The 15628-nt window shown below is 38.8% G+C and overlaps 1 protein-coding gene across 9 annotated transcripts in view; it reads right to left on the bottom strand.

Moving 5' to 3' along the window:
* Window positions 1-15628, bottom strand: part of heph (polypyrimidine tract-binding protein 1 heph) — a 386169-nt gene that overhangs the window by 221617 nt on the left and 148924 nt on the right. For 3 of the 9 annotated variants that reach the window (XM_085490366.1, XM_085490362.1, XM_085490364.1), the window contains exon 2: window positions 9284-9430. The exons of 5 other annotated variants lie outside the window; for them this stretch is intronic. In XM_085490366.1, coding sequence (XP_085346492.1) covers window positions 9284-9364 — 81 coding nt within the window. In that variant the 5' untranslated portion in view covers window positions 9365-9430. Of the gene's footprint in view, window positions 1-9283; window positions 9431-15628 lie in introns of those variants that run through there. One more of the 9 variants, XM_085490370.1, reaches the window with a different exon arrangement.

Raw genomic sequence — 15628 nt, 5'->3', positions numbered from 1 at the left:
AAATTCTCAACTGTGTTTTCGCATCAACCTCCTGTTTCCATCGGCAATCTAAAAATCCCGTTTTACGTCACTGATTGTATCGTTCGGTCTTTATCTCCTGTGCAGAAACTTTCGAGTGCTGAAGAATTGTCAAACGCGCAACTGACGTGTTAAAGAACACGAGAGATTGTTATTCCCCTGAAAATCGCTTCGAATCCTGACAGGAAATATTATTAGATACATTTTAACGAAACATCTTATCACCGACGGATTTAAAATACTTCCGCCTAACAAAATATAGCAAAAGCGCAGATCACAATTTATTAAGAAATTGACAGATACGTCCATTGTAAATGTGCTTATAAGTCAATTTTGCATAATCAATTTATCTGAGAAACAAAATAAAAGATTAAAGTATTTTTTTCTATATACAAATTTTCATAATTTTTCCAATTTTCGCACAAGTTCATTGTTTGTTAATTATTTAGATTAAAATGAACATTCTCTTAGAATATAATTTATGAACAATAAATTAGAGAATAATTTATCGTTCTATTATTCTCTCGAATAAATGTGCGAGTCTAATATGTCATTCGTCAAAATCCCTCAATGTCCAAATGTTCATCGCTCAAATATTATTGTTGACTGAGTGATACATACAAACACCATTTTTCCTGATTCAGTCTGTAATAACAAATGGTTTAGTGGATACCCGCGACAGTCAGTGTAATAGATATGTTACGTATTAAATTACTGGGTCACCAATTGTACGACAGGTTTGTGCAGAAACAATTTATAGTGGACATATTTTTTAACAGTACATTACGCTAAATAAACAACAGCAATTTATCGTATGCATATCTAGAAAAATCTACCGACCATCAATTGTGCCTGATTACACTCCGTTGACAGAAAATATATAGAAAGACATATTCAGTCGCGTGAAAAAAATAGCTTACATAGCGAGATTAAAAATTTCTCAAAAGTCGCAGGGCGATTTAGTATGCGATCTTATACAACCTGATCTTTGTCATCGTCGCGAGCGGAGGTCATAAAAAAAAAAATCACAATTTTCACCATCTTTCGTCCTGATTGAACGTTCTTTCATAACGGTTTCCGCGTGCAAAAAAATGCATCATTTCCTAAAATTTCATAAAAATCGGCCTTTCTTTCGGAACAAAAGTTCCTTCCAATCGTTTCGATGAACGACACTTATTCGATCCGATCAGTAGCCTAATGGCGACGTAAAAAGGTCGAAGCTCATAGATTGGGGGTAAATATTATATATAGCAGAAATAATAATATTGAGAAGGATCACACGACAAAAGGATAAATATCGATAATGACGCGACGACGGGCAGTCGATTTTAACGTGAAAAAACCGCGAAAACGAGTTGCAAAACAAACGCGACGTTTACGCGACGTCATCATCGTTCATCAGAGCAATTAATTGACTCTCGAGTTTTCAGTATCGGACACACGACGCGTGTTTACCCTGGCGTCCCATTTTGACGAACGTCATTAATTTTTAACGGCCACGCGCCCGTGTCGCGTTACATCTTTTCGACACTTTGTTAACGATAATTAAAATTAATTGAGAGCCGGTATTGAGTTGATGGCGATCGGCGGACTGGGCGCGCGCGATTTTTTACATCGCGCGCGGTTCCGCTCTCTCTCTCTCTCTCTGTGTGTGTGTCTCGCAGCGTTAATTAAAAACAATAAAATATTTTCACAAAGGGACGGTAACGATCCGCTCTCCGGCTTTTGATAAAAATAATGAACAATGACGCGCGCAATTATCCCCAGTTCATTTACGTAACGCTGCCCCCTCGCATCCCCCAATTACTCGGCGCAAACTTTCGCAAATTATTTCGTATATAATGAAATAACATCGTAATTATGCGTAATGCGATAGCTGTTTTCATTACGTGTAATGCGATACATGCGACGGCTATCTCACTTCCGTTATTATCGGGCCGAGCTTGGTTCGCGCGCTCTCCTAAAAGCGCCCGGCATTTGCAAACCAAATTCACCGCAACGTGCATTAGGTGGGGTCGATTTAGTCTAAAAACATTTTTTCCCGAATTTTGATTTCCCGCAAAGTGGAAAAACATTGTATAATAATAATAATAATTCTTGCAGATTCGAAAGAAATTTATGATAAGAGAGAAAAATATCTTTTCGAATCACATAGTTTTTTTTTCGATTAATAATTTTTAATCTAATTGTCTTTTACTTATTCTTCTTTTTTTTCCCGAAAGACAGATATAGGTATGCGCGAGAATACTGAATTTAATTGTTATAATCGCTCCGCGAGAATTCAAAGTCGCGGAGTTTTGTGGTTTTCGCTTGTCGTCTCCGAATCTTGAATGGATTGCGTTTCGGTGTTTGAGGCTCGCTCTGGTACACATATAGGGTGGAGTCGCATAAAAGCAGCGAGTCGGATTTCCATTAGCTTAATTACGAGAGGATGGGGTAGAAGGAGATAGTCGATGCCGATAGGGAGCCGTGTTTTCGGAAACTGCAGCTACTACGAGGCAATTCCACGCGAATGGAAACTCGCGTCCTATCATTATCGAGATACGTACTCGTATGAGTATAATCGCGTGTGTGTATGTGTGTATAAGTACATCGTCGCACGTGACAATACAAGAAACTAGCATCGCATTATGGACACCTGGATCCTCAACTTTTTCTCGTTTTCTCGATATACTTTAACGCTACTGTTTAAGTATAACAGCAACTCTTTCTAAATGCAAAAAAAAGTTGAAAAGATATATTGATCAAAATTATATATTTATGATCTGTCAATCTTGGCGAGAAAAAACTTTGCTGGTTTAATACTGCGAATACAGAATTTTCGCGGCACGGATAACGTATCTGAAAAGTTGTCGAAGAAAAACTCTCGTCGATGAGTTTCGTTCTCTCCATTCGCGAAATCACGAATGAACTGATCTAATCAAATAATATTAACATCTTCGCAAGAAAAAAATATTTCACCAACTTATTTTTGTGCCGCCATAAAAGATTAATTCGACATAACTTGCCGTATATATTTTAATCAGGCAACTTAAATGCTTACGTTAGATAAAGGTTCGTGTATCCCCCGAAAATACCTGTATTCTTAAATCGTCCTGTACAAAAAAAAAAAAAAAAAAAAAAAAAAAAAAAATTCGAAAGAACGAGATGATATCGCGGAAATATCGAGGCGAGAAGGGAAAGAGAGGAAAGGGAGTCAGTCAGGTCAGGAGGGAATTCCATTTCCATGGAAATCGTAAATCGGCCTTCCGGCCAGGTATGTAATTAAAAAGCTGCATGCATCCGAAATGACTCCTAGCATTGTAAACTCCATAGCGCGGCAAGAAAGAGAGCAGGCCAGGCATCGAGAGACGGCGAACACACGGGAGGTAGGTATGACGAACATTAACGGCGATGGTTACGGCTGCTGGAAATAGGCAACGGGGAGAGGGAAAACGCGAAAACCATCCGAAAGTTACCTCCTTCATCGCGATCACCGACGCTCGGTCGTTCGAGGCGAACAAAGCTGCGGAACGCGCGCGGTCTATAAACGCGCTGAAAGTGCCGCAAAAAAATAGAGAGAGAGTTTAACAATGGTTATTGTTTCAGGAGCCACGCTGTGTGTAAAACCGGGCTAATAAAATAGGGGAGAGAGAGAGAGAGCTCGCGAGCAGAGTCGAGTCGAAAAAAAAAAAATCGGTAGACGATGGAAAACAATCCCAACGATGCGGCCAACTTTGGGAATATTCGACCTCTCCTCTTCCTCGTCGTTTCGATACGGCAAATGTCACGTAAGCCTTTTTTAACGTTCACGATTGTGCGCGATGTTTATCGAGAAGACTTACATACACGGCGACTGATTGCGGTATTTTTACACTTCCGTTTTATAAGAATGCCTGTATATACTTATCGCGATAGCGCTGTTACGGGAATACAATGAATTCTAATATCAATTCCAATATCGCGCGCGGAGAATAAGTGACAATATCATTGTCTAAGATGCAAATTACTTCGTAACTTCTTATAAGATTATTATATTATATATTCCTGTTATATGAACTTATCTCTTATTACAAGATTATATCGGAAGAGATTACTGGTGAAATCCCTTCGCGCGCGTCTCTATCTAGGAAACTCTGTCTGTTTAGGAGGAGATAGGCTGTTCTCCCCGAAATAAGAAAGTTGTATCTCCACGCGCAGAATTTGCGGGAGGAAACGGAAAAAGATGGATAGGGGCCGAGATACGTCGTTAGTCGCTTGAACATTAAATTATCGAGACGCGAACAATGCTTGATCGATTGTGATGGATCCGTCGTTTACTGACACTAGGCGCGAGCATATCATTATGTATACTAGATTCGATTCGTATTAGCACGCGATTAAGAAAAATTAATCGACCGAATTTTTACGACTTTGTCTTATTGCATAAAGATTCGAGAAAGAAACGCTAAAAACACAAATGAAGAAAACGAGAAAAAATGGTAATAATTCAATCGACCAATTCTTGCAAATAAGTAAATTTATTGAATTTTCACAACGTTTCGGCCGTGGATTTCGGCCCTCATCGAATGCTATAATATAATATTAATTATTAGAAAAATAAATATAAAAATAATAAAATATATAGAAACATTCAAAACGAGAAAAATATGAAAAGTATTCTCACTCGACGCTTGTAAGCCGCGAGATAAATCGGCGCGACGAGGACATCTCTCCGTCTGAGAATGATATAATAAAGAAGAAAGAGGTGGATGAATCGGCCGGGAACGTAATAAGGGATTCTATTCGAAGTTTATAAACTGAATATTATTGAGATACTATAGCTGCCGGTAGCGCGAAGAAGCGTCGTGACAGTGAGCGATGAGGCGGTTCTCCTCGCAGTTCTCCGATTTTCTATTAAACGTCGATTTATTTATGGAATATTCGATGCGACGATGGGGAAGGAGAAGATGCCGCAGAGTTGAGAGCCCGACGTGCAAAATTCAAATCAACCCCACATCGCGTCGAGGAATTTTTCGCGAGCAATCTCTAATCCGCGAATCATTCGCCAATTTTTTCTGAAATCACGGACGAAAAGTATCGAAATCAAATATAACAAGATTCAAAAGCACGCGTTTTAATCGCGAGACTTTCATTGCCGAATCATCATATCTAATCATATATTCTTGTAATAAAATTATTCACCGAGATATAAATCGATTTTTGCGAAACTGTAGCAAAACGAAAGAGACCAAAAAAAACGTATAGTATATTCATTGTAGGAAAGTGAGCGATTATTGGTTATATAATTTTAGTCGAAAACTTTAACGAAAGTAACCGGAAGAATTCGAGAGAGCCTCGATGAGAAACTTTGACATTTATTCGTTTCTTCTTCGAACGAAGACCCGGAGGATTCGTCGAATTTCGGGCAATATTGTTCGATTGTTCCGATGTGTTTCGACGACAATAACCTACTCGAGACGACAATAACGTGCTGCTCCCAGGGGCAAAGGACCCTCCCCCTCCCTCCTTCCTCGCCGATCGAATATGCAGCGCAACGTGTCCGGTCCTAATTCCTCTGTTTGCGTATGCAAACGAAGAGACGAGGTCACCGACGAGCCATTCCTATCCTCTTCGTTTTGTCGCGTGTACAATAAGCGCGTGTATGTACGTGCAAACGATCAAGCGAGCAATCGCGACTCGATAAGAGAGAGGGGCATCTCTCTTCGCGATAAAAAGAATGTCACAATATAATTTCGAATCGAATCAAATGTACATGTGAAATATATCAGAAATATTGCCGGAAGAGAATTCATTCGCGATTCGTTTGCACGTGACATTTGAATTTTTATATGAAAGCGAGTAATCAATAAACTATATAATATAAAAACTAAAGAAGAAAAAGAGAGAGAGAGAAAGAGTAAAAATGCAGTAGTAAATAAATAAAATTAAAGAGAATGTTGAAAATGTATTATGACGTCGCGTCGTTTGTTAATCAGCTGATCGATACTCTACCTCTCGGCGGGAAATAAATGTAAAGAGGTCGTAACGCATTTATTTAACATACACACAGTGTTATAGAGACGCGGACGTAACAAAACTCGGCCGAGGGTCGCGAGAAATGGAAATTAATTTGCCGTTCTCCCCGCAACAATCAAAATCGTTTCGAATTTGATACACGCGCGCTAGCTCGCTCGCTCGCGTGCGCCTGACAGGTGGGCGATGCGGTGCGTGGTGGAAATAATACGGGATGACGTCACGAACGGCCCCTCGGGAGTTGGCCGCGGAATACGCGGAATTCTCTGAAATCGCTCTGCGACCTGTACGCGAGCGGCGATTAACGCAAAGAAAATACAGACGGCATAGAACGCGAGTTCGGCTCGGCTCCGATTCGACTTGGCAGTTTCGCTAAAAGCTTTGTGATGTAACGCGCCCCTTCGGGCGCGCGAACGCCACCGGTGTATGAAAAGTCCTCCCGGTCGAACAGTCGCGGAACTGATCAAAGTGACGCGCGGTAAAACCGATCCGTAATGTAATCTTCGCTGCGCAAAACATCAAGCGGGGGCCCCGCAGGCATTCGTCCGCGCGCGAGTGCTGTTCTGTTTCAAACAGCGAAAACAATATAGCGGGCAATAGAACCCCGGTATAACTCAATACTATACTCGAGACACACGCAGTATAATATGAGAGAATTACGTTTATATAGAGTCTAAACTATACAAGAAACTATGTAACAAGAAACTGACCAACCAACATCGGTTAACAATGTTGAGAGAGAGAGAGAGAGAGAGAGAACAAGACACGAATTAATGTAATTTTCCGATAAATATATATCTGTTTAAATAATCTAGAAAATTTTACGCAAAGAGAAATTATATGTAGGTGTTATTAATAATTATTATATATACATTTCTCTTTGTATGTGCTCATTATATGTCACTAACATATCTCTTACCGCGTTAGGTATATATCCGTTATATTATTACTCTATCTATTTAGCGAAAAACGAGACTGATGTTAATATAATATAAATATTAATCAGATAAAAAAAAAGATTAAAATATGGAGGATTAAAGGGAGTAAGAGAATCTTCGTCGAAGCTGGGCGAGCGCGTCAGCTCGGGGGCATTGTGTATTAAAATTAAGAGAATACATTAAGCAAGTTAATGTTATTCAGTTTTTTGTTCGCGGCGCGGGCACTTCTATAGAAACAGCCCTTCTTCTACGCCTCTTTCGCCAAAGGCCCGAAAACACCCTCTCTTTTTCTCTCCCATTCTTGACAGGAATCCGACGTTCTTTTACATACTTTCCGCGACCGAAACTTTCTTGCGTCGAACGTTTAAAATCTCGTGTATGTACGTACATACAGCATATCTCTATAAAAAACTACTAAAAAATGAATAGCGTTTATTTTCAGTAGGTATTCAGAATATCTTGCATATACGAATTATACATATATATATATACGATCGATTTCTAAAGAAAGAGAATAATAGAAGCTTTTTTCGAAAGAAGAATGCTGAGAATACAACAAAGAAAGTACGATAAACAAGATGTTAACTTAATTTCAAGCGCACTTGACTCTTACAATGGAAATAATATTTATGCCGGACTTATGAGTGAGGTAACTTTATAGTCTATCCGCGCGGTTATCCTCCACCTAGTTTAATTAAAGTGAGAATAGTTACGGAAATACGATACACCGCGAAAAACACAATGGCTCGGTCGACGAGAAGAGAAAGAAGCGAGAATAATGCGAAGAGTGTATCCCGAGGATTCTCTCAATCGTTAACTACCAATCGTTGAAAGCACGGCTCGGCGACCCGCTTGAAAAGTCCCTTCTTACTTTACTTGTAAGGGAAACACACAGGACGCGCCCTTTTACAATGACAAAGATAAGTTACGTAAGAGTAACTCGACGTAACGAGATCTCACCTTTCGCGAGATTCTATCCGTGACGGCTGCTGCATTCGAGAGACAAACTTTTCATTTTATCTTATTTTGTGCAAGGATTCGCCGCTTCGATTTTACTCACGGATTCCACTACCGGCCGTTTTTCTTTAATTGGACTGATTCCGAAAAATAATTATGTGAAAACCTATTCAAAAAATAATAATTAATTTGATCAGAACACGACGAATACTGAAAACGTAAAAAACGCGAGTTTCGCCGAGCCAACGCTGAGTCAAAGCTACGAAAAGAAGTGAATGGAGATGCTTGAAAATTTCTAGTCGCGCACTTTTCTAACGATGGAATTCATCGGCAAGTTCATTATCCTTTTTTATCGTTTCGTACATCAAAAATGTGAAAGAGAATAGATCATTTCTCTTTCCTATACGCAAGAATTCACAAAGAACTGTCTAAGACTGACGCGTGCTGGCTTTCATGGTTTTACATTGTATAACAGAGAATGGCCGTTTCATGTTTAAAGGAGGAAAAATCCCATTTCGTTCTTTAAAAAGACGTTAACATCGCACAATAACATATTAATATTGTCATTTGCCATTTTTATTTTATATCGTAATATACTTTTTTCTTTCTTCGCAAAGTCCTCATTTTTCACATTTTACAACATTTTACATTTTTAATCATATTCTTCACTCGCGCGATTGTAGAAATCCGATTTGCCAGATTTCGCGAGGATAGCTATACCGGAAGTAGCGTGACGGAATGTTGATGGTCGCTGCAGGTTTATGTTATTTCAGAACGTGGAAAATCGCCGAGTAAATTAGATACGCGCCGAGGCACAAACCTCGCCAGTTAGCCAATACACTGCCCACCCTTCATCCCCTTCGTCGTTGGAAGTATTTCGCATAGAATTTTAATTAATATTTCGCGGCTTTTAGGGTGCTCTCTCGCGTACGAGGCTTGCAAAAGCTCAGAGAGATAAAAGACCTCAAGGATCAACGAGAGGGAGAGAGGGAATTTTATATCGGCACTAAAACATCCCGAATTGCTTCGAGGGAGAAAAACGAAGGGCGAGAGTACGCGATAGTCTTTCTCTTTCTAGATCAAAATGTTTGCAATCATCGTTAAAATCACTCGTGGTGATTTCGTGGTCGGCCTATCAACAAAAAAAAACAAAAAAAAAACTATCCGTCGAAAATATCGACGAGCACAAATGCTTTTGAACGCCGATTAAAATCGAGACAGCTCCGTATATTTGTATATTTATTTTTATATGCGCTAAAATACACTCTCTCGTTTACTCAAAATAAGCAATCGTAAACTTGTTGCAGAATCGATTGTATTTTAGATCGCGAGACTCGTTTCTTCGCGTTTACCGAAGGGGTAAATCGGAGACTCACCTTTATTCCGAGAGTAGGCGTCAGCATCCCGTAGTCCGTAATGGGTGGCAGCATAACAGGGGGTAGGTTTGTCATCATCATACTGTCTAAATTCTTCACACGTTGATGTATCGAACACAGATCAATTCTATTGTTTATTAGACCTACCTGAAACACAAAAAAAGAAACGCCAAATGTTAAAAGAAAAATATAATTTGAAAATTAATCCAATAATTAATTTCAAAACATGATAACTGTTTAGAAAAAAAGTATAAAGCATCACAGTTTAGTTAGAGATAGAAAAAGTAAAAATAGATAATTCCAACGAGTATTGGTAATCTAAAATTGATGAAATTGGTGTAAAGAAAAAAAAGTCTAACACCTCTAAATTTGATATTTCGATTGTTGACGATACCGCGGAATTCATTGAAAACAATAGTTTCGCTAAAGTTTTACACGTAGACAATATTAGTCACGACCACTCTCTGACTGACAGACTGTCACTTTGTCTGTCGAGGTAAATCGCTGAAACGCCAATCGATTGTGCTACTACAAAGGGCCGGCGGAGGCTTCCGACAAAGGACCGGAATAGTTTCCTATCCCAAACTTTTCCATAAACCAATATAAACACACTATTGACATTTCCATAGGTAGTCTAAAATTCACGACCAAACGGGGATTTCGAGAGAATGGGAGAGAAAGAGAAAGCGAGAGAACTCGCGGTTAAAATTTCATCCAAAGTCCCAACTGCGTCTCGTCTCCGGTCATAGTTGTGTGTATATAGTTACGCTTTAATTATACAAATCAACCAATCACAAAATTAATCCATTAAGCTCGGGGATCAGGATGTTAGGCTCGTATTAGCGCTTGACTAAGTTTCGACGTACAGATAGGATCGCGCAAAAGTCAACGAGCCGCGAAGATCACGCGATTACGATTGCATTAGTTAATAAAGCCACTACTGAGCGTACCAGAATTCGGGATGCTTCGATAACGAATTATCGATTGAATTACTCTCGAAACAAATATAGAACGATACTGTATATAGTGTTATTAGTCTGCGAAATTAATTGCCCAGCATCTTTTTATTAAATGACATGGAAATAATAGATTTCCCGCAATCAAATTAATAAACACCCTACATTTTTAATTTTATGCTTTCATTTAAAAGTATTTCTTGTATTAATTTTTGATTAAAAAAATATTTCTTTTACAGCAAAAAAAAATATCGTTCAATAAAACTTTGATCGTCTTCCAATTATTATCTTTCAAAATGTTGTATAAGAAAAACTGTAGTACATCGAGATGCATCCATAACAAGATGAGAAAATACAAAAATATATTCACAAAATAAAAGCTGATGTCGTCGAAATGACAACATCTCTCTTGAGTGTCGCTCGATAGGTTGGCTGTACCATTTTGTCACGTTCACGCATCGTATGGCACCGGGTAACCCCCGGTATCGAGGATTCGCGGCGGAATCGTTTTGGCGGGATCTTCGATCCGAAGCAAGGCAGTCACGTATCGCGTCGCCCTGAGCCGGTCTAAGTGCTCTTCAATTACGCGGCGACGCAGGCAATTATGAGCGTAATCCTTTAAGATTTACATGGAAGACATGCAGGCAGACTCTGGTTTTAGAATCGGCTGAGAAGATGGGCGCGGAAGAGAGCGAGAGAGAAATGGGGAACGAAGAGTGGAAGCACTTCCGGCGGCTACGGGAAACGCCATGGAAACATGGCGTTCGCGGAAATAGAGATTTCGCGAGGGGTCTTACCTCGGATTTCCCGGTTAAGCCGCCTCGGATCGTGCTGTTACAGCGCGTTCCCATCTCTCTCTCTCTCTCTCCTCGGCATTCCACTCTCCGCCGACTTTGTCTCTTACTCTCAGATCGTTGAGAGCCACGTGACACCAATCTAAGTTTCGAAGTATCTCTCTTTCCTCCACTCCAATGTCCCCACCTTCGCCCATGTTTCTCTCACTCTCTCACACACTCGTAATGCTATGGCCTTTGCACTCCATGACTTCTACACTGTCTCATTTTCTCGCTCTGCAACGTCAAGTGACATTATTCATTCGCGAAAGTTCGCCGAGCTGCTAAATGCTGGGACTGAGTGACCGTAAACAATAGAGACATAACATTGTTGGCATAACCGTTGAAATGACCAATTGCTGCGTGTGTAAATTTCGTATTAATTACGCGGATAAAGCATACGGTACATTATAATTAGATGACATTTCATTTATAGCGCGTATCTCGCGCATTTTAAACCCGCTTTGTTCCGCTAATTCGAAATAATTATAGAGGCAAAATAATAATGAAATCGATAAAATAATCGCATACAATGGAAAGTATGAGAAACGATATTTGATGCGTATAATTAGTATGCTTTCCAATTGTGAATTATTAAAATTCTTCGAAAATAGTTTGTCAACTATATTTCGTGAAAAATTTAATTCCTTTTTTTCTTTCTTTCTTTTTTTTTTTTTTTTTAAATAAAAATTCAATTTGAGAATATCTCGATACGCTAATATAAAAATAATAACTTGAATACTTTACAGACTCTTAATTTTTCAACTCTTATATTTTATAAACACAGACTTTGATAACTGAAATAATATTTTTTGAAAAAATAACTTCTAAAATAAAAGTATTACATCCAATTTTTGCATATATTATTTGACTTGAAATCTCTTTTCTCCATAATATTATTGTTAACTCATTCGCATCTCATTGGAATAAAAAATTATACATTAGAGTTGTCAAATTTTTTCATTTCGCCTCGCCGCTAAATTATTAAGGCCATCGAAATCTCGCACATATTGAAATGTCCCTAAATTACCTCGCTAGGTGACAGTATAATGTCGAGGCCGTTCGAATGAACACGGAAATAACGAAATGGCGATCCAGCGTGTAATAAATTACCGCAACGGCATCGAAGGCGGGAAATATGAGGCGCGCTTTAATGCACCCGCGAGATCTCCCGTGTATATCTATTGTGCAACAGCCGGTATAGGGAAATCGAAATGCGTCTGGTGGCCGTTCGTCGCCCCATCCCCGTTCTACTTTTTTTTTTTTTCCCTCAACGGCCCCGAGATATTTTATTCAGCGGCACTTCTCGCGCCGTTTGATATTGCAGTCTCATTGCATAAAATCCAAGGCCTGCATAAAACAACCCTTTCCGCCCTCTCTGCACCCAGCGCTCTCACGTTGAGTCCCGGACATCCCGGAACACGGCCGAGACCTATGTTACGGCCGTAGAACGGGATTTTCTCGAGGAAGGTTTCCTCGCGCTACGAACCGTCGAAAGGAATTTCCAAATGCAATTTCCGACCGAAAGCGTTAGCTCATTAACGTGCCCGAGTACATTATTCTTTACAAGTGCTACTCTAAAGAATCCTATCTCCGTCATTAGATTTGCAATCTCTCTTCTCGGGGAGATGCTATTGTTTATCGTTGTTCTTACGAATACTTTAATTTAAGACATCGATTCTCGCTCGCGACATGATTTTTCTCTCAAATTTTTCGGCTTTTATAATTGATAAAGTACAATTCAGTCATTACGCCTCGTGTAATGTTATATCAAAGCATCCGCGGCGTACCGTCGTCGAGCTCAGTTAAAGGTTAACGCGTATCGCGTTGGTGTATCGGGGTACATACCTCTCATTGAATTTTTTCGCGGCATGAATACCGATGGAAATATGTGAAGTATGCGTGCCGCGTCCCACCGGAGATAAAACAAATTTTGAAAAATAGTTTGCGCGCATACACACATATCCGCTATATATACACATATATATAACTACCATACAAACGCGAAATACTGGACGCATCGCATCTGCAGACGTTTACAACAAATATCTCGTTTTACAATACAGATCTCGGACCTGTTTTCCATAAATAAAGACACGAGGAAAGTATTCAAGCACGTATTTGTTGATACGATATAAGAACTTCGAAAAAAGTAAACTTTGTCGATCCGGATTAATTAATAGATTATATGGTCGATTAATATAATTTGCGAATCAAAAAGCAATAGATGATCTCTATATATGTTTTGTGAATAAAAAAACAAACAAATACGAGAATCTATACAAATATAATCAATTCGATATAATATTACTAAATAATAATAATAGAGAGCATAGTAATTAATAATAATATACATTTTGACATCGATCCAATTAAATATGCTTTATCTAACTAATTAATTATGCACGATTACGCAAGAATGTGGAATGCTATATAAATTTATTGTATATAATTAAAGATCATTTCGCATAGCGGTGAAACAGAAAAATGGCGATTCTATCCTTCAGCGAAATCTTCCAATATTTCTTCATCTCGAGCGACTCATCGCGTGAGAGCGCAGTGATGAAACAGTGTTATCGTTTATAATAGTAAGATGTATTATGTACTTCCCATAGGAAAATGCAGCACATGAATTTTACGTTTTTACGTCCTACGCTTTAACGCACGAAAGATTGATAAGAAGTAATCGCAAGTAGCGGTTTCAACACCTGGTACTTAGCAACGATATTGTAATTTCGATATTGCGAGCGTCCAGGTATAAGCGCTCATGTTTCCCGGCAATATACTGTCCTCTTTTTCATTTTCATCGCAAAAAAAATAAAATAAAAATAAATGACGCGCAAATTTAAGTACATACAAAGCGAAACAACCAGCGACATTTTCAAAAAGCCATTCAGGTGCAAAATATCACGCAGAATCGCCATCACGTGCAAATCGCCAATTATACCGAGATTACATCGAGTGGTCGTTCGATCTTGACCATAATCGCAACACTCATCATCCGGGATCACGACCTTTAATCCGAATCGTTCCTGCGTCAATAATTCGATATATGTACATGAGCGGTTATTTTCACAATTTTGATCCGCGGATTAAGTCATCTCCGATCTCTCTTTCATTAAATTTGTATCGCGACTTTTTAAAAAATCCGCTAGTTGCTCATTTTTACCAATTCGTCAAAGTAAAATATATGTATAAAGTGCTTCGTCTTTTTTTATAAATAAATGGTCAATTTTTAAAATTATTTTTAAAGAATTTATTTCGTTTTCTAATTCGTCGAATATCAGATCCTGGTTTCTCTTTAACGCGAGAGACGTTTCGCGAACCGCGGGTTTCAATCTACAAAACGGGGTGAAAAAAATTCGTCGAAAAATGTAGGCGTTCGGAATCGACTTTTCAATCGCGGCAAAGCAATGGCGGCGCGTTTTCCGACGCGAGAGTGCATATAATATTTCTGCACGCGAGGTTGAAAGCGACAATTGTGCAAGTTATTCCAACATTAAATACGGATAAAGCGGCTACGAGACGTCTCTACATCAAGGTTCTCGAGCCTTCTCGGCTGCGATTCCCACCCTTTCTCATCCTTTTCTCTATTTTCCATCTCATTCTCGTGTTTTCCCCCTGCTTTCATCCTTTATCGCACCGGTTTGCCGCCGGCCACGCTCGATCTTCGCGCTATCTCTTTGTCCTCGTTAAATTTGCTTTATTCCGTCCAGCACTTTTCTTGTCGTCGCGGTTTGCGTTTGATTAATTCCGCGTTCACCCGCAGCCATTCGACGCAAATTAATTCCGCTTTCGTCAAAAAACACGCGTGGATGGAAAAAAGAGATAACGTCGATTCACACTATGATGATTCACAAAGAAAAGCAAGTGCAGATCTAAATAAACGTGTATGTATTTATTTTGCGCTCTGCTAACAACCTGTAGAAGTCTTTAGAAAAAATCTACAATTTTATCAGATCTTGCAATTATCATATATCCAGTTGATACATACTTTAATAATAATGAAGGAAAAAAAATGAGAAAAGAGATTTCTCGATAGTTTAACAAGCGAAGAGAAAGGCGCGTTTAATAGTTACGTGAAAATAGATGTGTCAGATTTTCGCGTTAAGTTGACGGTTCACAACAGCTGATGGTTAACGGGCAAACGTTATTTCAGAAAGGTGCGAAGCGCGTAAATATACGTGTTGCAGCTTTTGCAGAGAAAATTTTGAAAAAAATTGTTCTCTTTTTCGGCTGTTTCGCAGCACGGTGACGTATTATCGGCAACGTGTTTTCCGATACAAAAATAAATTCTCTTCTTTACAATGCGAGCGACTTTCGAGTGTTACCATTTCCACAATTTGCAAAAATACCCGAAAATATACAGCTCTTAGATGAAAATGTGACAAAAAATATATGAGCTTTTCTGAAATCGATGTATGTATATAAATAGAAAGATTGTATTTCGCGAAGAGTTTAAAGTTCATTTATTAATCGATATTATCATTTAATTTAAATAAATTAAATTAAATAATTAAATTAAATGTTTTAAATACAAAAAATATTTCGTACAA

Source organism: Nylanderia fulva, unplaced genomic scaffold (genome assembly GCF_048542155.1).
Source record: "Nylanderia fulva isolate GAGA-0341 unplaced genomic scaffold, ASM4854215v1 Scaffold1, whole genome shotgun sequence".
Classification (NCBI taxonomy): domain Eukaryota; kingdom Metazoa; phylum Arthropoda; class Insecta; order Hymenoptera; family Formicidae; genus Nylanderia; species Nylanderia fulva.
Note: the sequence above shows the minus strand (reverse complement) of the source record. Positions and strands in the feature narration are given on the sequence as shown.